Raw genomic sequence first — 26626 nt, forward strand, 5'->3', positions numbered from 1 at the left:
TGCTCTTGCGAATACATACACTGTCCCAACAGCCAGAGCGCAGCCTTCTGTAAGTGAGTTTCATATTTTAAATAAGTCCATTGCATTCCAAACGACATAAATGATGCCTTCGTAGAGCATGGAAAATACCGATAGGCGAGACCGCGCACAGCAACATCAAACAAAGTGCACGTCTCTCAGATCATCCTGTGCAGTGAAGCCCGCGAATGTCGCTGTAATTCGCTCCAACCTTTCCGAACTGAATGAAAGATTATTTTACAGAAGGCTCGAGTGGTGTATGTGTGTGAGGAATTGGAAGCAAGCAGAATACGGGTGTTTCTTAAGAACACTCGGCGTCATCTCGTATGTGAATAAAAACTAAGCCCAGAATCGATTCTGAAAAATCGCGATGCATCGATTTTTTTCTCCCACCCCTACTGTCTATGGTGAGTAAAGTGCAGAGGTGGAAAGTCCAGGGGTCAGAAAGTCCTGCCATATTTTTATTCCACCCACTGAAGCATTAATCAGATAAATACGTGATTAATTGAGTGATGATTGACCATTATTGAAGACACCTGATAACAAGCAGAATCACCAAAGGAGAAAATCACAATTTTTAAGTTACCATCACAGAGATTAGGGTTTGCTTTAGTTGAGCTCTTGACCTTCGACTTATTAACATTAGATTTTGTTGGGGCAGTTTTAACTGCATTAAAACCAACCGGACATGCAAAATGTTTTCATATAATCATTATTTGATCTGAATCACTAAACTCATTTTTAGAGCTCAATGAGTTAGATTTACATTATTGATTACAGCAGCACTGTGATTCTACAGCGGAAGATCAGCTTTTACAATACAAAAGATTTTTTTTTTTAAAAGTTGTCCTTATCAACAAAAAAAATCTGTCTTTTAGGCACACACAGACATCAAGAATCAGCCTGTGAATCTCAACAACGATGACAAGCAACATATTCTGATCAACAGATCAACTCTGAACATTAGAAAACAAGCTACTAAAAAGTCACATAAAAACAGCAAAATTTAAATAGTGAGAATAAAGGAAATTACTAAGACAATTCAGCTCATAATTTATTCATGCAGCAATGCATGATGGGAGCCATGGATGAATTTTGATTGGTGGCACCCAGAATGCATTGCAACATGCTTTATTATTCTCACCACTGTTGGGATTCACAGGCTGATTCTTGATGTCTGTGTCTCTAAATGAAACTTTTTTTTAAATCCTCTACCGCATAGTGTTGCCATATGGCAACATACTCTTTGTGTTCATTTCCTTGCCACTGTCTCTTTAAGAGAACTTTCTAGTTTTTTTTGTTGGTAGGAGAAGACCTTAGTTTAGCCAATGATGTGCTTTGGTTAAGTCACATGACATGCAATTTTTTTTCTGTGATGCTATATCTGACAGACTGCTGTCTCTTGTCGGTAGTTGCTGAAAGCAAATTAAAACGTCAGTAACAAACAAGGACCCGCCCATGTCACATTCACAAAAAAAAAATGTTAACATCATCTCAGGTAAGGTATGATGACATATTCACCACTCAAAAAAGTTTTTATGAAATTAGTTTTTGGTAAATCGAGAAAATGTCTGTGTTGCCATATGGCAACACTGCACAATAATGGAATGAGATTATTATAATAGGTTAGATAGCTAGAAAAAGTTAGCTGCAGTCTGTTAAGCTATAACAATAAAAACATTAATGCTAGTGATATAATGTTGATTAGTCGTATGTTAAGGACTGCCATGGCATTTGTATTTTGGATTAAATCAACATCAGAGATCTGCCATCACAGCCAGTATACTGGCCCAGACCAACCACTGGCCTACCATGGTGTCTCAAAAAGGCAGGTGCAAGTGGCTGTAATTGTATTGTAAGGGTGAAGTGCACCAAATGTGTTGTGTACGTGTGTCTCACCTCTGAAAAAAAAAATGCTTTTTGAAGTTTCATACAGAAAAAAGGTGAAGTTTCAAGGATTATGGGGGTTCATGTTCATAACCTTCCTCTCATAAGATTGCGTAATGTTGAATTTTCATGAACTGCAATGTTTTTGGTTTTATGTCAATGTTTTATGATACATGATGAACAGTATTAGATTTGCAACATCTACATTTGCAATTTAAATAATATTCATGAAAAATGTAATGAAATTTAAAGAATATAAAGCATTATTCAGCAAAAGAGAATGGAAAAGCACAAGATGTTGGAAAATAAGTATAAGGTATTATTTATAATTACTGCTAAAGCTTATAATAGCACCAATTGATTCAATACAAACAACATTTCTGAGGAAAAATATTAACTATATACACTTAAACTTATTCTGTTATTTCCACTATTGTACGTTGGTGCCATATGGCAACATATCATAAAGTACCTTAAAATAATATTTTTTTCCAAAATTTTTTTTACAGCACTTTAAGTTAAGTCATTCTAAGAAAAGAAAAAGAGTCAAATATTTTTTTTTTATAGATTTATCATAATGCGTGCAGTAGAGGGTTAAATCAGAACTTTAAAAAAAAAATTGTATTGTAAAAGCTGATCTTCTGCTGTAGAATCACAGTGCTGCTGTAATCAGTAATGTAAATCTAACTCAGACATTGGGCTCTAAATGAGTTCAGTTATTCAGATCAAATAATGATTATGTGAAAACATAACCAAATCCACCTGACCATCTTTGAACTTTGCTTGTCTGGTTGGCTATAATTGTTAAAAGTCCGTGCCCTGACATAGACTACGTTACCCATGATGCATGTGTTCATTTGTAGTTCTGCCAGCTCGCGGTTGTGCTAGGCGCTTTCACTTTCGTGTGGTCCAGGGCTATGAAAGCAGTATTCACGGTGAAGAGAATTGCCATCCTTTGTTAATCCTACGCTAGTCTTGTGTGTAGAAGTGCTGTGTGCGTTCTTAAGATGTAAGTACGGCTTTGCATGAAAGACGCGTTTATTGCAGAGTTATTTATTTATTTATTTATTGCGGAGTTGTGGCGAAGTTGTTATAATTGTGTTATTCCCTACTGCTATACTGCTGATGCTGCTACGGCATTCCATAAGTGCTCCTAAAGTAGTCATTTACTGTATATGCTTTAGTTATTGCCTTGCAAACAACTGCAAATATTATATTTAATGTATAGTTCGCCTGTTTTGGCACTTTTCACCATTTGGAGATTTATGGCATTCATGCAAGTTCATTTATAGTGTTAGAGCTCCCTCTAGTGGATTTTGGTTGTACTGCGGGTCATTTCTTTATGCATCTGTATGTAACCATAGCTTACATGTTTACTAATATGTATTTTATTGTATTTTTGTTTCAGATAACCACACATAAACACACACAAACACACACATCTTTCTCAATAAACTTTCAAACTGCAACATTGGATTTGCCTATTCCTTCTGACCGAGGAAGACTCAGTTGACGAGCAATCCATAATCAGCCGCAGACGCACACAGTCTTTTACAATAATACAGTTAAAACTGTCCAAAGAAAATCTAGTATTAAAAAGTCAAGGGTCAAGAGCTCAACTAAAACAAACTCTGACCTTGATGATGGTAACCTAAAAAATTAGATTTTTCTCCTTCAGTGATTCTGCTTGTTATCATCAGGTGTCTTCAATAATGCTCAATCATCACTCAATTTATCACTTATTTATCTCATTAATGCTTCAGTGGGTGGAATAAAATATGGCAGGACTTTTACTTTCTGACCCCTGGACTTTCCACCTCTGGTAAAGTGAATAACTGAATGTCAGAACTCTTCTTTGTGTGATTATCATTGGCATTTCTGTTGCTTTTAAACAGTTACAACATCTTGTATTGGCCTGGAGTGCATTTCCCAAAGCTTACTATGGTCGCAAGTTCCGTCGTTACCAATAGAGTTCAATGGGACTTACGACCATGGTTCACCAACGATGCTTTTGGGAAACGCACCCGTTTGGATATGTGAAATTGACATATGACATGCAGTAGCCACTCACAGAAAAAGTATTATGATGTAAATCAAAAATTACAATATCAAGGGAATTAAGCGACAATTATAATTTGTCCTAAATGTGTAGCCCTAGCATAGATGTCAGAAACGTGTTACGTTATCAGTGCTCATCAAACCACAATACAAGATTAGCCTACTTCTCAAAATCAACTCGATACATTAATTTGAGTTGAGTTTCTATGGTCTAGACCACCACTGCTTTTCACAGTGTGTATAACTATAAGGTTTTCTCATGCAATTTTAGTTAAAAGACTGTAGGAAACTCAGAAGCAAAGATTCTTTATTGAGAATGTGCTGTTTGACACTGCATTCATAAAGTCCAGCTAAGGCATTGACGCACTGTATGTTATAGGCATTCAGATGTTAACCTTACACACAGCCTCAGAAATGACCACTCAATAAAAGCATCTATAGGCAATACTGGAAATTACCCCAACTGCAAGCTCCAACAAACCTAGTAGATAATCTTAAAGATAATAGATAATACTAAAGATAGCAGTATCCCAAATGGTTTATTTGGGATAGCACCTATGAGAACTAAAGACATGTAAACATTCACAGTTTCACACAGGAAGATCAGAGAAAAAAAACAAGGCTTCACCTTTGTACAAACGTTTTCACATGGTTCTTCAGGGATAATACCCAAAAAATCTTTTCTATTTGGATCACAGTTAAATGGATTTTGTTCACAGTGAGAATGCAGATGTAACTTAAGAGTGCTTACATGAGTACATCATGTGGTCTGTCTCTACTGTGGATTTTCCAGTGAATCTTAAGGTATCCTTTTTATGTGAAGCTCTTCCCACACTGATCACATGTGTGTGGCTTCTCTCCAGTGTGGATCCTCTCATGTGTTTTCAGAGGTCTTGACTGATCAAATCTCTTGTCGTAGTGTGATTACTTGGAAGCTTTTTGTTCAGTGTGAATTTTCTGGTGTACTTTCAGTGCAGCATCTGTAACAAAGGTCTTCCCACAATCAAAGCACATATGATTCTTCACACCATTGTGTCTTTGCTGATGTACTTTTAAACCTCCCAGCTGACTAAAACTCTTTCCACACAAAGAACACGTGTAAGGCTTCTCCTTTGTGTGAACTTTCATGTGGACCTTTAGGTTTGATGTTGTAAAACAAGCTTTCCCGCACTGGTCACAGTTATATGGTCTTTCTCCAGAATGAAAACGCAGGTGTAATTTAAGAGTGTTTGCATGTGTAAAACTCTTCCCACATTGATCACATGTGTGCGGCTTCACTCCAGAGTGGATTTTCATGTGTTCATTGAGGGCTGATTTTTGTGTGAAACTCTTCCCACATTGATCACATGTGTGCGGCTTCATTCCAGAGTGGATTTTCATGTGTTCATTGAGGGATGATTTTTGTATAAAACTCTTCCTGCATTGATCACATGTGTACGGCCTCTCTCCAGTGTGGATTTTCATGTGTTCCGTAAGGCCTGCTTTTTGTGCAAAACTCTTCCCACAGTGATCACATGTGTACGGCTTCTCTCCAGTGTGGATTTTCATGTGAACTTTGAGGGTACTTTTTTGTGTGAAACTCTTCCCACACTGATCACATGTGTGCGGCTTCTCTCCAGTGTGGATCCTCTCATGAGCTTTAAGAGATCCTGGCTGATAAAATCTCTTGTCACAGTGTGAACACTTGTAAGGATTTTCTCCAGTGTGAGTTCTCCGGTGCCATTTCAATTCAGCATAAATAACAAAGGTCTTCCCACAATCAAAGCACATATGATTCTTTACTCGACTGTGTCTTTTCTGGTGTATTTTTAAGCCACTCAGTAGACTAAAACTCTTTCCACACAAAGAACACATGTGAGGCTTTTCTTTTGAATGAACTTTCAGGTGGACCCTTAGGGATGATGCAGAACAATAAGTTTTCCCACACTGATCACAGTAAAATTGTGTTTTTTCTCCCGAGTGAGAATGCAGATGTAATTTAAAACTGTTTGCATGTGTGAAACTCTTCCCGCACTGATCACATGTGTACGGCTTCTCTCCAGTGTGGATTTTCATGTGTGACTTAACTTGTCCTTTTTGTGCAAAACTCTTCCCACATTGATCACATGTGTACGGCTTCTCTCCAGTGTGGATCCTCATGTGTCCCTTGAGGTGTCCTTTTTGTGCAAAACTCTTCCAGCACTGATCACATGTGTACGGCTTCTCTCCAGTGTGGGTTTTCATGTGTATCTTAAGGTGTTCTTTATGTCCATAACTCCTCCCACACTGATCACATGGGTATGGTTTCTCTCCGGTGTGGATCCTAATGTGTTCTTTGAGGGTTTGTTTTTGAGTGAAACTCTTCCCACATTGATCACAGATGTGCGGTTTCTCTCCTGTGTGGATTATCATGTGTTTCTTCAGGTTACATTTTTGTGCAAATCTTTTACCACACTTATCACATGTGTGCGGCTTTTCTCCAGTGTGCATTTTCATATGTCCATTGAGGACTGATTTGTGTGCAAAACTCATCCCACATTGATCACATGTGTACGGCCTCTCTCCAGTGTGGATTATCATGTGTCTCTTCAGGGTTCCTTTTTGTGCGAAACTCTTCCCACATTGATCACATGTAAAAGGCTTCTCTCCTGTGTGGATTTTTAAGTGATTCTTAAGGTTTCCTTCTTGTATGTAACTCTTTCCACACTGATCACATTTGTACGGCCTCTCTCCAGTGTGGATTTTCATGTGTGTCCTAAGATTGCTTTTTAGTCTGCAACTCTTCCCACACTGATCACACGTGTGTGGCTTCTCTCTACTATGAACGGTCAGGTGAAGTTTAGTACTTTTTTTGTGTCTGAATTTGTTTCCAAACTGAGGGAAAGAATTTTTGGCCCTCCTCAATGATTTTTCTACAGTTTTAACATGATGATTCCCATCTCCTTTGCTCTGTTTTTCACTCTCCTCATTCTGTTCCATTAAGTCTGAAAAAAAATTAAATAAAGTTATATTTTTATTCATCTATTCTGCAAACCACTTGTCCTATGTAGTGTCATGAAGGAGTCTTCTGTATATCATTAAAAAATTAAAGGGAAATGACATAGTGAACACTAATGTAACACCAGAAGAACAACTGTAATACAATTTTACAATAAATTATATATATATATATATATATATATATATATATATATATATATATATATATATATATATATATATATATATATATATATATATATATATATATATAATATATATTAATTATATGTCCCTGGAACTTTCCATGAATTGGGCACATTGATCTCCCAGTTGTTGATTTTTTTCAATACAGGCACAAATTCAGTGTTTCTGGCACAATCTCTCAGGTATTTAATTCAGTTCATAAAAAAAAAAAAAATTCCCAGTTATTAGCATTGACACATTGAATCTCTTAGCTTTTACACAAACTGTTGTTTTGACTGCATTCATCAACTATGTTCCCAAAAGTTTAAAAATGACTCCTGAATAACTTCTATAATTTAAGGCAAATTGAAGTTAACTCTTTTCCTGCCACTGAAAGAATTTTCCATAATTGTGAGAAAACGCTTTCCCATCATTGATGTAATTTTCCATCTTTCCGTGTTTACGGTGTTATAATGGTAGGGGGCGCTATAACATCTTCTGTTCTGAGTACTGAATCTCCAGATCAAAACACAGGCAAAGATGACACAGAAATCTCATATGTAATCTCATATGTAATCATATGCATATGTAAAATAATGTGATCATCAATATTAAACAGCATATAAATCAAATGATGGACTCGATCTACTCCATCTATGTTTTGATTGTTGTTCTGATTATGATCCAGATGTGTTTTTTGACAAAAACTAGATTTTCTCAGCTTTTTGCTCTAAATCAGTGGCGGAGGCAGAAAGTGGATGGTGGGTGGGCCTCTAAAAGTGTGGGTGGGCCAGAATAATTCGCATCATCCCATGTTTTTCAACTGGCTTAATTTGGGAGGGGAAAAAAATGATGGACCGTCCCTAAGTGGCGTCAATTTACAAAAAGTCAAGGTATGGCAAGTTCAAATTACGTTATTTAATATAATATTACGTGACAATATCAATTCAAGTAAATCTACGAGATAAGAACAAGACAAAACTGCAGTTACAACCTGAACCAACAGCACCAACCGATTAAAAAAAATAACCTAATAATAATAATAATAATAATCACATATTTGGAAATAACCCGGCATGGTAACAGGCAGCTATATGGATAAATAAAAATAACAAAAAAGTCAGCTTTCCATTAAAAAAAAAAAAAAAAAAAAAAAAAATCAATACTGATTTGAAACTTGTGACAAACGCGCACACATTAACCCGATCACTTTATTTAGCGTTCATGTAAACATACGTTCAGATTCATCGAATGAATTTATATTTATTTATTTAAGAAATTCATTAAAAACAGAATATTGCTTCAGCCTTATTCAAAGGCCGCAGAAACATGTTCGTTTGTTACGCACTTCAATCCATTCCACCCGACGTTTTTGGTTTTCTTCCTATTTATTAAATATAGGAAATTGGTTGATGAAACAGTGATTGAAATTAAGATACAATTTCTACAAAACGAAATTCACTTTAAAGAAAGGCTTACTATAAAACAAAACTTAATGAAGTGGTGAAACTCATGTCTGACCAGCTGCATGCGTATCCGTCATGCTATTCACTTTTCATAATCAACATAGGTGAAATTTAACAAATAATATAGGCTCTATAGCCTAATATTTAAATATAAATATGAAACTAAATTGGCTATTTTTATCCCTCTGGCCGACGAACGCGCCGGCGCGTTCTGATGGATTTTTTCCTCATGACAGAAACAACAAGTCTTTCGTCAAGACTACAAATGGTCTACTTTTATTTGTGTACGCTCACAATAACAACAAAACCTTGTACGTTTGTAAAATAAAATAAATAAAAAACAGGGTGCGCTTTCAGCTGTTTATGCGAGAATCTTTCTGAAACGTCTCAAAAATGAACACCGCGAATAATTGTAGGCTACCTAAAAGAAAGAAACATCTCCATTCGATAAGAAATTCGTATGTCTGTGTTAAATAAGAGGCGATCCATGGGCGTCGGAAGCAAAAACAATGTGGGTGGGTCCTCCCTCCAATTTTTTTTAATGCAATTTATATATAGATAGATAGATAGATAGATAGATAGATAGATAGATAGATAGATAGATAGATAAAATGCAAAAATTTTGATTTCCTTGGTGTACATATATACATTTTAAGACGTTTTAAGGCCAACAAATTGGATAACAATAGCTTTAAAACCATGTCGATAAATACATACATGCACAGTTTTGAGGCAGCTTTAATCACGTTTGGTAATTTCATGACTTCATTTACAACAGAATAATGACGGTGCATGCCCGTAGCTTCTTTTGCGCTTTAGTTAAGCTATAATTAAAGTAATATGCAGCGCGCGCCGCCGCATTTGAGCCTCGAGCACAGTAGGCTATAGCCTAACGGCTGATTGGAGTTTTACTGACATAGCCTGACAACATCTCATCTAACCGCAGTTCACTGTTGTTCAGCTGAAGATACCTTTTCCGCGCTCGTTTGACTTGTGCCTGGCACTGAGGCGAAGTCGGAATGCGCGTCTGAAAAGTGTCCCGTTTGTTGTGGTCGTAAAGAGACATTTCTTTATAAACGCGTTTTACTTGGCGATGTTTTAAAAACTATCTTTATTTTTGATATTTTTTATGTTCTGTTGGTGGTTTGTGGAGTAGCATCACCTGGGGGGAATTAGACAAATGCTGAATTAGAGACGGTAAAAGTGAGTGGGTCCAATATATTGGTCTTAAAAGGTACAATGGTTACAATGGTTCCGACGCCCATATCATATATATTTCCCTGGATCTGACTGGGTGGGCAAGCTGTCAATCTGGGTGGGCCCAGGCCCACCCGTAGCTCCGCCCCTGCTCTAAATATAGCTCTTTTTTTTTTATGAAACTTACCCACATTCAAGTGTTGATAAAAAGTATTTATGAAGACAGAGTAAAACATTTTTTGTTGTTTAAAAGTAGAGGTTCTGTTCTTTCTTTTGACATATTGCATGTTCAGATATTTATAGCCTACAACAAAATATTCTGGGGGCCATGAAAATTTTGTGAAAATGATCAAAAATGCTGGCGGTGGCTAGCAAATTTTTTCAAACACACTGGCAAGGAAAGAGTTAACAATAAAACTATTGAAGTTAACTATAAATCAGGTTTTCCTTAATTTATGACCTTCAAAATTTAAGTAACAGTTGAAAACAATTCTAAACCAGGTGTTAAAAAAGTAAATAAAACTGCTCAGATAATATCTGAACTTCTTTCATTTACCAGTTGATGAGAAAAGATTTCAGTTTCAGGCTCCAGTTCATAGAAAGTGTGCTGTATATTATTAGATACTTAAACTATGTTATTCCACAGTTCTTGTGGCCTTTTTAACTACAAGATTTATGAATTTATTATTCATTAATCATTAATGAGGAATCAAGAATAAACACCAACCTCTTTGTTCTTCAGTATCTTCATGATCCATTCTGCAGGACTCTGGATCACTCATGTTCTCACTGTTCAGCTCTGTCTTCTTCACTTGTAGACTGATGGGAATCTTCCAGCATATATTGGTGAGCTGCTGTGGGAGGAGCTTCAAGTTCTGTTGTAGGAACAGCAGATCTGCTATAAAAAATAATCAGTTACTCAACTGTTTTCATTATTGCACACATTTAATCATTCAGTGTTTTGTGTTTACATTTTCATAGAGGAATAGATAGTTACAAATTCACATTCTGTGTATTTCTGTTTTGTGTGTGGGTTTATCTAATATAAACTACTCTTGCCATATGAACAAATGGACAAAAAATAAGTATAAATAAATAGCACAATTAAAAGATTTCATTTTTAAATATAAAAATGTATAAAAAATAAAACAGAAGATTTATAACCTATATTGTGTAGATTTCAAAAGTGGTAATGGTGTAGTTTGTTTTTGCCTGATGACACCAATAAAGTGAGCTTTAAGTGGCAGTTTACAGGTGATTGAAGACATCAGCATAATGAATGAGGTGAAAACAAGAACTATTGATAGAGGCATTTCAGCAGCTCTGTTAATAGCCACACTTCTGAAACAATCTACAGGATCATCAGCACAGATCTGACTTTATTCGAAATGTTTGTGTTAGAAAGACATAATTTTGAGTCAGGAAATATAAAACTTTTCTATAATAGTATCGTTTATTACTTACAATTTGAGATTAATAATGTATTCAGAAAATACTTATATTGCTTCTACATTTATTTACTTGTTGCGATTTTGTATTAGCATCGATAAAACCCATTTAAAATGTTTGGCATGGTGGATTTTACCCAAGTAACGTTAGTCAGTCTTTGATTTTACGTTCCTCACATGCTCGATTCCTTGGCTTGACTGTCTTCTATACAGCCTGTTCAGCCAGCAAACACCAGAAACGAAAACGAAATAGCACTGTGTCCGATGGACAACACAGAAATGACCCTCTGAAAATGTTTTTTTTTTAAACTATAAAGTGTATTTTATAGTAAACACGAAACTCACTGCTCTGCTGTTCAAATCACCTCAGAAAACGCGCGAGCGGGCTGGCGTCGATGACGTCATCACGTCGAGGCAAAATCAACTTTTTTTTATTGAATCAGTAGGGGAATACAAAGACATTTGAATATATAAAACGATTAAATCAAAATGCTGTATCTTATATCACAAATCAATCATGTTTCTATTACATTAAGTATACTTTTCAACAGTTTAGATGTCTTAACAGCTTTTCAATTGTTCTGTAGCCTATTGATGTTAGAGAGTCATAAAAAATCTTCAAATCAGTGGAAAATAGTCTACCATTTGGTACAGTCGATATACATTTTGCTTTATGTATATGATATTTCCCTGAAGTTTAATTATATTATCCATTTCCAATAAACCAGTATCACAATCCATAAAAAAGACCATTACGTCAGTTATAGTGACAAACTTGTAAAACAATTCAAAAAGAAACAGAGAAACTTAGGACCAAAATAATTGGTTTAATTACCACTGAAGAATAAGCGTACAATTGTTTCTGTTTCTTCTTTACAAAAACTACATAATGGCGAAATCCCTTCTTTACATTTACTAATAAAATTGTTACATGGATAGATTCTGTTTATTATGTTAAAGTGAGTTTCTTTGAATTTATTAGGAATTACACATTTATTTATATCTGACCACAAATTCTGAAAAACAAGGAAGTGATAATCCTGTTTCCACTTCACCATTGCATTAGGTGAGAAACTGCAAAATCAACTGCAACCCAACTGACAAAAACAACAACAACAACAACAACAACAATCACACCGAGCCGATTTTTATGTCAGTTGATGAAGACAGCGTAAAAACTGCATGCTTTTCATTTTTCTGACTTGATATTTACTGAGAACTAATTAAATGACATGTAAATTGGGTTTTTAGACAAAAAGTAATCTCATTTAGTCTCAGTCATGTGTATCACATCCACAACCTAACTGAGCCTCACATTACTGTCTCTACAACTTCTATTTGTTTGTTTGTTAGTTTGTTTGTTTATTGATTGATTTTTCACATTCCCTGGTATCTGACTGCTCAAATCTCATTAAATAATTATTGCTATGTTGTTTTATTTTATTTTATTTTACATTTTTCTTTTTACCAATTTATCTGCTATTTATATATTTAATGATTACCTGGTTTCAATTTCACTGCAAGTTATATTCTGTAGGTGACTAATACATCTTGGATCTTAAATCTAACTTTCACATAGGTCAGTGTCCTTTTAATAGGGGCCATTAGTCTTCAATTGTCTTTATAGCCCTACATTCATAATTGTTCAGAGCTGAAAGTTTGTTTTTTCCCCTACTATGTAGAGTTTTTATCCAGAATATCGTAATCTTCTAGATTACGAAGTTCCTATCAGAATGATTTCCTTTCATCCTCTGTTTCTTTTCATGCTCTGCGCTGAGTTTGGGTACAGCTCCCTAGTTCAGCAGTCTGGGCACTGATCAGGGAATCTGCCATTTTAAGGGCTGTTTAAATCATAAAAATCCTAACAGTGCATTGAAACATTAGCTTCCTAAAAAGTACCACAATGCACACTGAAAATCAGGGCGCATTGATGCTCGCTATGGGTGATTCTCAAAAGGAAGTCTGCAGATCTCAGCTGCCAAGACATTAAGCGCTGCTGAAGGCTGTATCTATTTGAAGGATCATTGGAAGGCCTTCACTTTGCGTCCTTCATTCAGCTCATTCCAAGGATATCAGGTGTATCCTTTTCATCCTTAAATCAACCACAATCCTTTACACACGTTCCAATTGATGAAAAAGAACAGATAGAAAACGAGTGAGCACTCAGCTTATCTGAGTTCATTATGAAATATAAGACAAAAATAATGTTTGGCATACATGTTACCTTTTGTTTTGATGTAAATGAATCACTTATCATGTAATCCACTGGTACATCACAGACAGTGGTGGGTTCAAATGTACTATAAGTGGTATCTAAATACATTTTTTAAATACAGAGATAGTATATTAAAGGCACATTTAAGTTCATATTTCATGCTGTCTCAAAATAGCACAGTTGAGTACACTTAGATGTTCTTGAGATTATCTTAAGAAGTACTAAAGTAGAATTTTAGTATATTAGGTAAAAAAAAATTAGTGCGTAAAAATAGAGCGTGTTGGGGAATAACAGTTTTAGGACCCTTGACCAGATATATCGAATGAAAGACCGGGAGTCAGAGATGCATCAATCAATTGAAGAAATTTTACTGAAGAATAGTTTGCAGTTTTTTCAGCAGATGCCAGCTTCAGGTCTCACAAGGAGTTCGTAGGCCGCTCTCGTACATTCACATTTCCACACCAATTATACTCTAACAGAGTCAACTAACTATGTCATTACTAAGGTAAAAATGATTATGATTGGCTAAGAGAAGATAGACAAGATTAGAAATCTTCCACACATGGACAGATAGTCAGAAGCGTATCTCCATGCATCAGGATGCTGATGAGGGGACCCTGGATTTAGGGACTGGATGTCCCTTTGGGATCATGAGGTGGTGTCTCTCAGTCTCCAGCCGAACTGCCAATTGTCAGGACCTGCAGAATATTAGCACACATACACAGATACAGAGCTTCACAGCTTCTTCAAGGTTGAAGTCAGCCCAGGCTCCATCTATAAACACGATAACATGTTCTAGTTCTGTGGAGAATTACGTATAATATTCATCTTTATTCTTTAAAGAAGTACATAGAGACAGGATAACACTGCGAAATGAGAAAGAGTCACGTATTCCAGCTACTAGGGTGACCTTCGTGACCTAGCTGTCCAGGGTGTTAGAGAAACATGGATCTATGGCTGGACACATGGTGAGAGTGTCTCCAAAATGAACAGACAAAGACACAGATATCAGCAGATCTTCTGAAAAGGACATTTCAACAACCACATAATCATTCTATGGTTGTATATGAAATAAATCACTCAAATCATTTAATAAAAAGAGGTTACATATTGATTATTGATTATCACTCATATTATAATCACTCATGTCAATCATTCAAAAAGGATATATATATATATATATATATATATATATATATAGTGAAGAGGCAAGGGAATTTTGATTATCTCCCTTCAAGCGCTTTAAGTACATTATGGAAGTATACTTTTTTTTCACCTGGGTGGCCCAACTGTGGCACATATGGCTCAGTTCTGGCAGTGAGAAAGGTCATAGGGGCCGTATCTGACTCACACAAATCAAGCTGGTTTTAGTGTGAGTTGTGGCTTGCTGTGTATGGCCCAGATGTGGCTCATGTGACCTTTGCCACTGCCAGAACTGAGCCATATGTGCTATAGTTGGCCCAGATGAGACCAGGATATGTATGCAATGCCAGCCACACTCAGGTTGAGTTATCGCCATCATTCCATGCGGTATGTGGGCCAGAAGAATGTGGGAGATGTGGGCCACAACTGTTATTTGCTATATGGGTTGCAATAGTAATAGTGCACTAATAGTAATAGTAATTGTGACACAAGACCTTTCATTGTTATTTTTGAAAGTTGCTCAGAACAAGAAGTGGTTATTGTAGTTTCAGTTGCAGTGTGTGTGTGATGATAACCTGAGATTAAACCTTTAGTCTGATAATACTCAGCAAGTCAGCGACTGTTGAGGACCCAATGGTTCTGATCTTGTGGTCATTTTCAGTGGAAACCTTCTCTTAACAGATCTCATAACAGATCCTTCAGAAATGTTCCTTTGGACCTTGTTGACTTGTTTTATATGTGTTCATGGTAAGTGTACATTTTTATTATTATTATTAGTTGTTCTGCTTCTAATAAATGTGTTTTCCACTTCCTTTTTAAAAAATTTACCCATGGCTCTCAAACAATTATATTTACACTTTTTATATAAATACATATTTCAGATGTCGAAGCAGATGGAATAAAGATAATATCGGTGATGGAGGGAGATTCTGTCACTCTACACAATGATGTTACTTACATTCAGAGAAATGACCACATAACGTGGAAGTATGAACCTGATAATTCCCATATTGCCGAAGTCTCTAAACCCAGCATTTATACGTATGGTGTTGCTGCTGATGGGAGATTCAGAGACCGACTGAAGCTGCATCCGACTGGATCTCTGACCATCACAAACATCAGATTCAGTGACTCTGGATATTATACAGTGACAATCGGCAGCTCCAGAAGAACCTCGCGGGAGATGTTCAAGGTTATTGTCTATGGTGAGTTAAATATCACTGTCACATTGTCTTTTTAACCTTTATTTCTCTTAATTTCATACATGAATTTTGTAAGGTTTCTTTAATTTGTTTATTTGTGTTTTAAAGCACCTGTCATCACTACAATCGCAGAAATGGAAGCGAGTCAAACTCCAAGAGATCAAGGTGAGTCCCATTAAAGTCTTAATTTAATTTGTGTGTGTGCTGTATATATATGTGTGTTGTAGTAATTCTTGTTTCAAATTTCTGTATATGCTTTATTAAAGCAAATATTTATTAAATATTTTTTGGAGTCTGGAAATGTTATAAATAAATGAAAACTGAAATAATTAATGTATGTTCACATGTATTTACTGTATGTATATGCTGTTATAAGCAAATTAATCTACATAACTAAATTAAGCTATGCAATACTAATATTGTTTTTACAATATGTTCTTGTGTAAATATGAAAACCTAATGGTCTCGAGCGACACGTTGTTCCCACTTCTCCTAAAATGCAGTAATATAATTTGCATATTCTTGAGTAACTGTCTATGTGCTGAACGCCTGAGCTGTAATAATAAGGAAACAGTTGTGCAAGTAGTCCATACAGAGAACGAAATAATAATAAAAATAACACACAGGTCGTGACAGATACTCTGAGTTTCTGCGATATTAGGAAGAAGACAAAAAACAAACAAAAAAAACACTGAACTTCATCTGGACAGTGAGACAGAGAATACACACCACTAAAACCAGTCGGCTTTTGATTTAGTAATCAAGAATTAGGAAATAATTGCACAGTTTAGGAAGTCAATGTTCTGTGTCTGAAGCGACTCTCGTCTGGACGTTTGTTTGTGTCACAATGTCTTCTCATCTGTGCGCTCTGATCCTGTTTGTCCTGAGCGGTGAGAAAGTCTTCATACTTTTAATCAGCAAATGTGGAGCATTTATTTAAACACAAATGCATTTCTACAAGAGATTAAATGTACCTTTTAGAAGTATGATTAAACTCCAGGAAATTAGAGATTATATTAAAGTCTCTGTCTATAATGTATTTTTATGTGTTCTTCAGGTGTGTTGGGCACTGATACGGATGAAGTGAAGTCAGTGATGGAGGGAGATTCAGTCTCTCTAAACACGGATCGTACCAAAGTACTGAAAAATGATAAGATACTGTGGATGTTTGGACCTCGTGAGACTCAGATAGCTGAAATCTATAATCAGAAAATCTGTATGTTTGAGAGTAATGAGACATTTGGAGACAGACTCCAGATAGACAATCAAACTGGATCTCTGACCATCAGAAACATCAGATCTGAACACTCTGGACTTTATGAAGTACAGGTCTGGAGATACAGAGGGATCTTCCCCAAGAGATTCAATGTTACTGTCTATGGTGAGTAAATCTAATCAGATCCATTAATTTTCCAATAAATATCTACACATTGTCTTAATATCTTGTTACATTTATTCTGGAAAATATTGATGTGTTTAAAATTATGTATTATGTCTTTTATTAAAAATTGGTGGTCCTAAAATATTTTTTTTCTCATTTTTTCCAGCTCATCTTCCTCTTCCTGTCGTCACCAGTAACTCTTCAATCTGTCATCATCATCATCATCATCATCAGGATCATCCTTTTCCAGATGTTCACTGATGTGTTCAGTTGTGAATGTGAGTCATGTGACTCTCTCCTGGTACAAAGGAAACAGTTTATTGTCCAGCATCAGTGTGTCTGATCTCAGCATCAGTCTCTCTCTACCTCTGGAGGTGGAATATCAGGATAAAAACACCTACAGCTGTGTGATCAACAATCCCATCAGCAACCAGACTCAACATCTGGACATCAGTGGACTCTGTTGGCCATGTCCAGGTACAATGGTGAAATAGCTCATATTTAGTATTCAACTCTATTTACAGTAATGCTTCTAAATTAGTAAAACAAACTATATTTTTTCCCATATATTTTGTCTAATTCTAATGCATAAGATTGTTTAAAAAGGTGTGATTCCAGTAGGTGCAGTAACCAACAGGCGTATTCCCTGCAAACTCCACATTGTGCTGCACTACAATTTTAGACCACATGTAAAAAAGAAGAGTCTGAGGAACATCTAAATGTGTCATTTAACAAGACTGCATGTGTTTTAAACTAAATTCTTTGTAAGATTTCTCTTCATTCGCTCGTTTTCCAGCGCCTCTGCCGATTCCTGTCATCAGCAGAGACTCTTCACAATGTTCTTCATCATCATCAAATTGTTCACTGCTGTGTTCAGCTGTGAATGTGAGTCATGTGACTCTCTCCTGGTACAAGGAAACAGTTTATTGTCCAGCATCAGTGTGTCTGATCTCAGCATCAGTCTCTCTCTACCTCTGGAGGTGGAATATCAGGATAAAAACACCTACAGCTGTGTGCTGAACAATCCCATCAGAAACCAGACCAAACATCTGGACAACATCAGTCAACTCTGTCAACCCTGTTTGGTTATGTCAATGCATGGTAATTTCCAGGCAGTGATGCATTATTTAGGAAAAAAAAACTTTTATAAGGTTGAGCTCACTAATGATTTAGTGTTTTTATTTTTCTTCTCTCAGACTCTGTCCACTGTTGTAATTTTACTGAAGCTGTGATCCGATTGGTCCTCTCTGCTCTGGTGGGCGTGGCTATTGTTGCTGTATTGGTTGATCACTTCAGATCCATGAAAGTTGAACAGAAGATGAGGAAACAGACGTCACCATCGGTTCCTCATTGATTAATCATATATTCTCCCATGTGGTCACTAGGTGGCGAAGTTAAACAACTCTTTGCTTTGCATATCGATGTCAATTTACATATCAAAAAATCAACAGCCTATAGAGTTCAAAAACACTTCTATATATTTTGAAGTATTGGTTGTTGTTTTTTTTATGCTGTTTGGATAAATGTATATTGTAGGAACCCTTTATTAAAGCATATCTTCCTCCTCATTGTGGTTTCTGTGGAGTCTGGAAATGTTATAAATAAACAAATGAAAATTGAAACACTAAGTATCAGAAAGATTAAAAGCATCTAGTTAACAGTAAAATATATTTAAAGGGTTGGTCTGTGATGATCTAGTGATCTGAATGAGTCAGACGACAGATTCAATCAGTCAATCAGTTATTCTCTTAAAGGGTTAGTTCACCCAAAAAATGAAAATTATGTCATTTTTACTCACCCTCATGTCGTTCTACACCCGTAAGACCTTCGTTCATCTTCAGAACACAAATTAAGATATTTTTGAGGCCTCTATGTCAGCAAGTTTATTAACACTTTCAGTGCCCAGAAAGCTACTAAAGACATATTTAAAATGTTCATGTGACTACAGTGGTTCAACCTTAATATTATAAAGCGACGAGAATACTTTAAACTAAAGCTTCGAAGCAGTGTTTTGAAATCGTCCATCACTAGATATTGTTGAAAAGTTATTTTGTTTTTTCTTGGCGCACAAAAAGTATTCTTGTTGCTTTAAAATACTAAGGTAGCACACGCAATAGAGGAGAGGAGAGGCAGTTCATAAGAGAGCACTGTATATTTGAGAGTGCGCGTCCAGTTTTGTGCGAGAGCAATGGAAATCCGCGCACGAGCGAAGAGATTTGCACTCTCACACATTACATTGATGTGCTCTCATGTCACAATAATGTGTTCTCGACATTTGTCAGTAAAACTCCATAGATATTCCACCTCCAGAGGTAGAGAGAGACTGATGCTGAGATCAGACACACTGATTCTGGACAATAAACTGTTTCCTTTGTACCAGGAGAGAGTCACATGACTCACATCCATCACTGTACACACCAATGAACAATTCTGGCTTGAGAGTCTCTGAAAATTACAGGAACAGGCAGAGGAGCTGGAAAGATAAACGGGAATGGAAAACGACTACTAGTAGCAAATGCACTTTACAAAACATGTATATAAATGACAGATATTATTTTGCAGTTTTGTTTTATTTCCAGACCATTAGTGTATTCTGTCAGTTTTGATTGGGTGCACCAGCCATCAGTCTGGATGGGCCAGTGTCATCATGGCCCTTATGTGGCTTCGCCACTTATTCTCATGCTTCATTTTTAAAATGTAACTTACATATAAAATTCAGTAGCTACAATTACATTTTTGCTTGTATAGATCAGTTGCAGTGGTTCCCAAACTTTTTAGAGCAGTGTACCCCCTGAGGAATTTAACATTCTCTGTATATGAATCTTGGGGCTCTATCCACCTTATATTTCAACACAGAACAAAGGTGTATTCTGTGAATGTGCGAGAATTCTGATTTATTTTTCACTTAGTCGTTCCCTCAACATAAGGAAGTCGTGGCTATGAGAAAAATAATCGTTCTCTCAACATAAGATCTCAATGCCAAAATTAAGTAAACCGAACACGTACATGTTTTTTGAGCAGTTTTTCAAGTAGCTACTACATTTCAAACTAATAATGAATTTATTCCTCAAATTCTCATAAGCAGAAGTGAAACTTTTCCGGTTCAGAGAGCTGAAACAATCAGAGTGAAACTGTGAGTTTAAGATGAAAATCTCATTTGCATGGTCAGGTTTAGTGATTCTGATCCTCTCAGAATAGAGCAGCTCCGTCTCCAGTGACCGTGTTCAAACCCCAAGAGTTTTATTTCACATTTACTGCTAAATGCAGCTGTTCTCAACTATTACAATCACTCAAAAGCAACTGAAACTTTGAATGAACGACACACTGTTCAATGATGCAGTCGAACACAAATATAATGCGTTCAGAAGCTTTATTGAATGAACAGCAAACGCAGCACATTGAAAGACTGGTTCAGTATTGAGCTATTAATCACACAAATTCTGATATGGCTCATCTTCACTGGAGAAACATCAGCACTTGGAGCTCTTGAAGAACGAGGCCTCGTAAGCAGCTCTGTCATGTGTTACTCTGCAGACAAACCGCTTTGCACCTTCCCAGCGTGCTTTGCTGAGGCTCAGGACGCTGCTGGACTTCTGACCCATCCAGCGTCCAGCTCACCTGCGTCCCCTGTGGAGAGTAAGAGCTGAGCAGGCAGAGCAGTGCGGCTGAGTCTCCAGAGATCTGCAGAGGAGAGGGCGGCAGCAGAGACACGGAGGGCTTCACTGTGGGACCAGCTGCACAAACACACACAAACAACACTAACGTCTGTCTGATACTCAGAGTTTAGGAATCATTTAGATGTCAGACATTTTATGTAGTAATATTTCCTCTTTACAGAAATTTCACATACAATCTATCCCAAATGAATTTTAAAAATATTTTCCATTAAATCAATTTTTACTGCTACTAAATATATATAATAAAATATATATGTATAAATATAAATAATTTCATCAAACATGATATATTGTTAAATATATGCTATTTTTTAAGTGGCATCTAAAAAAAAAAAAAAAAACATCTGTCTTTTGATGTTGATAATTTTATTGAAATGCCGACAACACTTTACAATAAGGTTCATTAGTTAAATACATTAGTTAATATGAACTAATAATGAACTGCACTTCTACAGCATTTATTAATCTTTGTTAATGTTCATTTCAGCATTTACTAATACAATGTTAAAATCTTGTTAACATTAGTTAATGCACTGTGAACTAACATGAACAAACAATGAACAGCTGTATTTTTATTAACTAACGTTAATGAAGATTGGTAAATACAGTAATAAATGTATTGCTCATGGTTAGTTCATATTAGTTAATACAGTAACTAATGTTTAACTAATGAACCTTATTGTAAAGTGTTACCAAAATGTCTTATAAGGTATAGGAAACTATTTTTAAATGATTATTTCAATATATTATTTGTATTTTAAAAATAATCACCATTCAGGACAATTTTGTCATTAAGATAATTATAAGTGAACTTAACAAAATTTTAAATGATTAATTTTAACATGCTTTCAACTGAATTTCTTTTTGATGATGGCAAAATTAACACACTTATATATGTTAAGAAATAATAGAAAATATTATAAAATATTGCAATTAATTAAAATGCAATGAAATGTTATCATATATTAGGCGTGAAATGACTAATTTAAAACATTAAATACGAATATGAAATATGCCTTGAAACAAAACAAAAAAAAACATATCACCAAAAAGAACATTTTTATATTATAGCTGACAAAACTAAATAAATACCTCAATTTGAGCAATCAATCAATAAAATAGAATGAATTGTGACAATAAGATTTGAAAATTTGAAGCTTTTCAATAATACATTGTTGCCAAATGTTCTTAAATAACCTTAAACCTCATTTAAAAAAAAAAAACACACACACACACACACACACATCATACAGTTTCATTGGATAATTTAAGAAAGACTTACTTCTGATCGTCAGTTTAGTTCCTCCACTGAAAGTGTACCACAGTGCTTCTTTCTAGTGAAAGCGTCATACAAAAACCTCCGTCACACTCAAATGAACACCAACTCCAGCAGAGGAAGAGCGAACGACACACTGATATGAGACTCAACAGCAGCTCTTCTCAACATCAGCCATGGATTGGTCTAAAAAGAGGCATACAATCTTCATCTTAAAAGAAAAACCTGTTGCATGATGGTAAAATAATTAGTTTCATAATCAGTGCTGAAATGCATTTATCACATTTAAAAAAACACATTGGTAATTCTATTTACCTGCTTTACAATGAAATCTTTAGCAAGATTTAGATGGTCATTCCCTATTGGATGATCTTTGACCTGTTATACAGTTTCATGAGTGATATAAAATCTGCAGCACATGTATTAAACGCTCTCAGCATCAAAGTCTGAATAAAACTGATCATTAAAACCATGTTTAGAAGGAGAAGATCAAACCAAAATAATATGAAGTAAATCATGAGTGTTTGTTTCTGTAAATTGGTCATTTAAAAAGTATTAGCAAAGATATTACATGGTGAAACGGAGTATCTGCTGTCTTTAGGTAAATGATCTAGAGTCTGTTTGCATATTGATCAGGTGCTTCAGTGCTCTGAGAGTATTTATAGTGCTGTGAGTATAACACTTCATCACTGACACAACAATCTTCATCAACATGACCTTCATCATCATCTTCATCTGGACTCTGGCAGCGTTTGCTCAAGGTTGGTGAAGCACAAGTTTGAGATGAATTCATAGTATATTGTCAAAGTTTTGAGGTGATTTTCTTCTTGTTGTGTGTTTCAGAGAGCAAAGGACAGATCAGGATCACTCAGAGTCCCTCAATGACAGCAGCTCAACCAGGACAAACTGTGAACATCAACTGTAAAATCAGCAGAGGTGTATACAGTTGGAGCAGGAAGTACTATTTAGCCTGGTACTTACAGAAACCCGGAGAAGCTCCTAAACTCCTGGTTTTTGATGCAGATGTCCACCAGTCAGGAACTCCACCTAGATTCAAAGGCAGTGGATCTAGCAGTGATTTCACTCTGACCATCAGTGGAGTCCAGACTGAAGATGCTGGACATTATTACTGTCATAGTGCACACCATGGTCCAACGTTTACACAGTGATAAAGAGTCGTACAAAAAACTCTTGTCAGTCAGAGCCACAGTGACTGAACTGATACTGCAGCTGCTCAAACACTATCACACTACTGCCATACAGAGGCCAAACACAGGAACTACACATGTGCTCAAAACTAAGTTAAAAGGGATAGTTCACCCAAAAATGAAAATTTGGTGTTTATCTGCTTACCCCCAGCGCATCCAAGATGTAGGTGACTTTGTTTCTTCAGTAGAATACAAATGATGATTTTTAACTCCAACCGTTGCCGTCTGTCAGTTGTATAATGCGTGTCAATGGGAACTTCGTCTATAAGAGTAAAAAAAAAAACATGCACAGACAAATCCAAATTAAACTCTGCGGCTCGTGACGACACATTGATGTCCTAAGACACGAAACAAACGGTTTGTGCACTAAACCGAACAGTATTTATATAATTTTTTTTTACCTCTAATACACCACTATGTCCAACTGCCATGCGCATCTGGTTGGTAAGGTCTGAAAACGTGCTGTGATGATGGAAGTGATCGCTCGCGTGTATGTCTATTAGTGCGAGAGATCACTTCCGGTATCAGAGTGCATTCAGACCTCACACACCGGATGTGCATGGCACATTGATTTGTCTGTGCATGTTTTTTTTACTCTTATTGATGGTGTTCCCATTGACACGCATTATACGACTGACAGACGGCAGCGGTTGGAGTTAAAAATCATCATTTGTATTCTACTGAAGAAACAAAGTCACCTACATCTTGGATGCGCTGGAGGTAAGCAGATAAAAATCATATTTTCATTTTTGGGTGAACTATCCCTTTAAGTTATGCATGAAATCAGCTCTATTAGACTGTGAACTGTCCTGTTACAGATTGTTTGACTCAACTATGATTAGAATCAGAGAAAACAGTGCGTAATTTGATATGAAATCAAACAAACAATTATGGCTTCATATGTTGTTTTGTTTTGTACATTAAGCTACACTGTAAAGTCATAAAGTCTGTCCTTCAACTCATCTAAACAATGATTAATAAATTAAAAACAGTGATTATATATATATATATATATATATATATATATATATATATATATTTTTTTTTTTTTTTTTTTTTTTTTTTTTTTTAAACAATGCACTGAATCAACTGGTGTTGGTGTTTGTAGATCAGGGGCCATATTCACACAAAACCTAAATAGCAGTAAAAGTTCTTAGCTAAGAGTTTTCTCTTAAAGGACTTATGAAGGTAAAAAAAAGTTACTTAGTTCTGCTTTAAAACCTATTCACAAAGCTGCTGAGACCAACTTTTACTTAGGAATCGACTGAAGTCTTAAGCTAAGAGTAAGGGCGGGGTTGACCTCGTTGCTATGGAGTAAACACAGTGATTGGCTGATGGGGGAGGAGTCAGCGATTTAACCATAGAAATATTGTAGAATGAGGTGTCATGTTTCCATATTAAAATAAAGGTTTTGAAATACAAATGTTGCCCTATTCAAATAAATATTTTTTAAAATAAAATGTTGCCATAGTTAAAATAAAATGTTGCTATTGTTGCCATAAAGGCTAAAAGTGTCATTAATTAAACTAGTATATAGGCCTACAGTTAATTGTCCACCTCTTGGATGTCTGCATCTCAAGAAAATGCAGAATTCAAGTGACAAATTATGTTTTATAAACAATGTTTGGGAGAAACACATTCAAAAGGTCTTTCTAATCATCTCGAGAGGAGGAATATATATTATAGACAGACGAGAGCCGGCTCATCGTAGTTACTTCGACAGTTTTCTGTATCTCTCCGCCACCCCACTCTTCACTCTCGGCTGGGGATACGGAGATAACTTTGTGTTTGGGCTAAATTTCAAGCTCGGAGCCCTCAATCCCCTTGGACAACACACCAAATATGCTTATTATATATATATATATATATATATATATATATATATATATATATATATATATATATATAATTTTTTTTTACTCTATTCAATCATTTGTAAATGTGAACTCATGAAAACCTTTGCCACAGGTAATCAGACAATATTTATTCATTTGTTAAAAATTATTTATAGATATAGATTCAAATCTATAAATCAAATTGTATTGCATTTATAAAGAAAAAGTTGAGCACCCAAGGCTCTATCGCTATTGCCTCAATGGTGTTCAGTGTCTTTGGGTGGATTAGGACTGTTTGTGATTTGGTCTTAGTGACTTAGGAGTCCTCTTGACTACTCCTAACGTTTCACAGACTTAGGAGCTAGTTTTAGCACTAAAATGCTTTGTGAAATACTCTGAGCAAAAATGTAGGACTCCTAAAATTAGGTCTGACACACCCATTATTTTTAAGAGTTTCTCCTAAATCGGCAAGTTAGGAGCTACTTTTAGCCTTAAGATGTTTTGTGAATACGGACCCTGAAGAGCCTGTCAGAGAACACACAGATAATCTACTGTCCTCAGATGCGAGATCTGCTGGAGGTCACTGATCATCATGCCTCATTCACAAATTTGACCTCACAATCATGAGCATTGATGGCTTTCTTTTCATCTACTTCAGTGGTGTCCAGACCTGTTCCTGGAGGGCCACTGACCTGCAAAGTTTAGCTCCAACCTTAGTTATAAACACAGCAGCTAATCAAGGCCTTCAGACTCACTAGAAACGTCCAGGCAAATGTGTTGGAGCTGAACGTTGTCTGATCTACGTTCCTCTCAGCTCATTTTAGAGAGAGATTAAGAGGATTTCTGTGTAAAAAGCACAATTTTAGCTCTTAAATGTGTTTTTAGATTGATGAATTTGTGATATTAGCTATTAATATTTTTCTTTCTGTCTGTAACAGAAATCACTTCAGGATTTGAACAGAACTGTGATGGTCTTAACATATATGAAAAAGAAAAAAGTGTTAAAATGTTTTTCTAGATGTTAAACTGGTTGAACGAATTCATATATGAATGAAGTTATAGTTTGACATTTCATAAATGTTTATGTCGTTGCTCAACTGACCTGCGGTGTGTTTTTTTAAAGACATTCAGGTGAAATGCCTTGGTGGAAAATGTCGAGCTGTTATTGAGGTCAGTAAATCAGGGGTCTTTGTTCAAAGCGTGTGGTTTATTCTGCTGGTAAATGAACAAAGCATAAGATGCTGTGTGTGATAATTAGACACTTTTGTCATTATGAGTACAGCAGTGTGTGAACGATCAGCGTGATGTTCCGATAAGTTCATGTGATTTTCTAATGAGGTTTCCAGCATAATGAACTGCTCTCATCTTTGTCTGAGTGAATTATTATTATTATTTTTTTTTTTTTTTGCTATATGAAATGTTATGCATTAAGTGGTGAAATGGGTCATTTGAGTTGTATTTTACATTTTAA

The 26626-nt window shown here is 35.8% G+C and overlaps 1 protein-coding gene, 1 long non-coding RNA gene and 1 pseudogene across 7 annotated transcripts; 1 reads left to right on the forward strand and 2 right to left on the reverse strand.

Annotated features, from left to right (window-relative positions):
• Positions 1-4253: 4253 nt before the first annotated feature.
• LOC125263545 (oocyte zinc finger protein XlCOF6-like) lies at positions 4254-11665 on the reverse strand. Of its 5 annotated transcripts, XM_048182566.1 has the most exons (4): positions 11564-11629; positions 11356-11473; positions 10498-10668; positions 4254-6926 (listed from the first exon to the last, which is right to left on the reverse strand). In XM_048182566.1, exons 3-4 carry the CDS (start codon positions 10550-10552, stop codon positions 4888-4890), a joined length of 2094 nt encoding a protein of 697 aa, XP_048038523.1. In that variant the 5' UTR covers positions 10553-10668; positions 11356-11473; positions 11564-11629; the 3' UTR covers positions 4254-4887. The 5 variants fall into 5 exon arrangements, with proteins under 5 accessions (XP_048038523.1, XP_048038522.1, XP_048038525.1 ...); XM_048182565.1 differs by lacking the exon at positions 11356-11473 and having other exon boundaries at positions 11564-11665; XM_048182568.1 differs by lacking the exon at positions 11356-11473 and having other exon boundaries at positions 10498-10665; positions 11564-11664.
• A 3520-nt stretch (positions 11666-15185) lies between these two features.
• Positions 15186-17996, forward strand: LOC125263569 (annotated as a pseudogene).
• A 2488-nt stretch (positions 17997-20484) lies between these two features.
• LOC125263603 lies at positions 20485-23351 on the reverse strand. 2 transcript variants are annotated; one of them, XR_007183853.1, is made up of 3 exons: positions 23094-23351; positions 22119-23018; positions 20485-20893 (listed from the first exon to the last, which is right to left on the reverse strand). It is a non-coding gene; the product is annotated as an uncharacterized LOC125263603 (long non-coding RNA). The 2 variants fall into 2 exon arrangements; XR_007183852.1 differs by having other exon boundaries at positions 22119-23351.
• Positions 23352-26626: the final 3275 nt, after the last annotated feature.

The sequence above is a fragment of the Megalobrama amblycephala genome, linkage group LG2, assembly GCF_018812025.1.
Source record: "Megalobrama amblycephala isolate DHTTF-2021 linkage group LG2, ASM1881202v1, whole genome shotgun sequence".
NCBI classification, from domain to species: Eukaryota; Metazoa; Chordata; class Actinopteri; order Cypriniformes; family Xenocyprididae; genus Megalobrama; species Megalobrama amblycephala.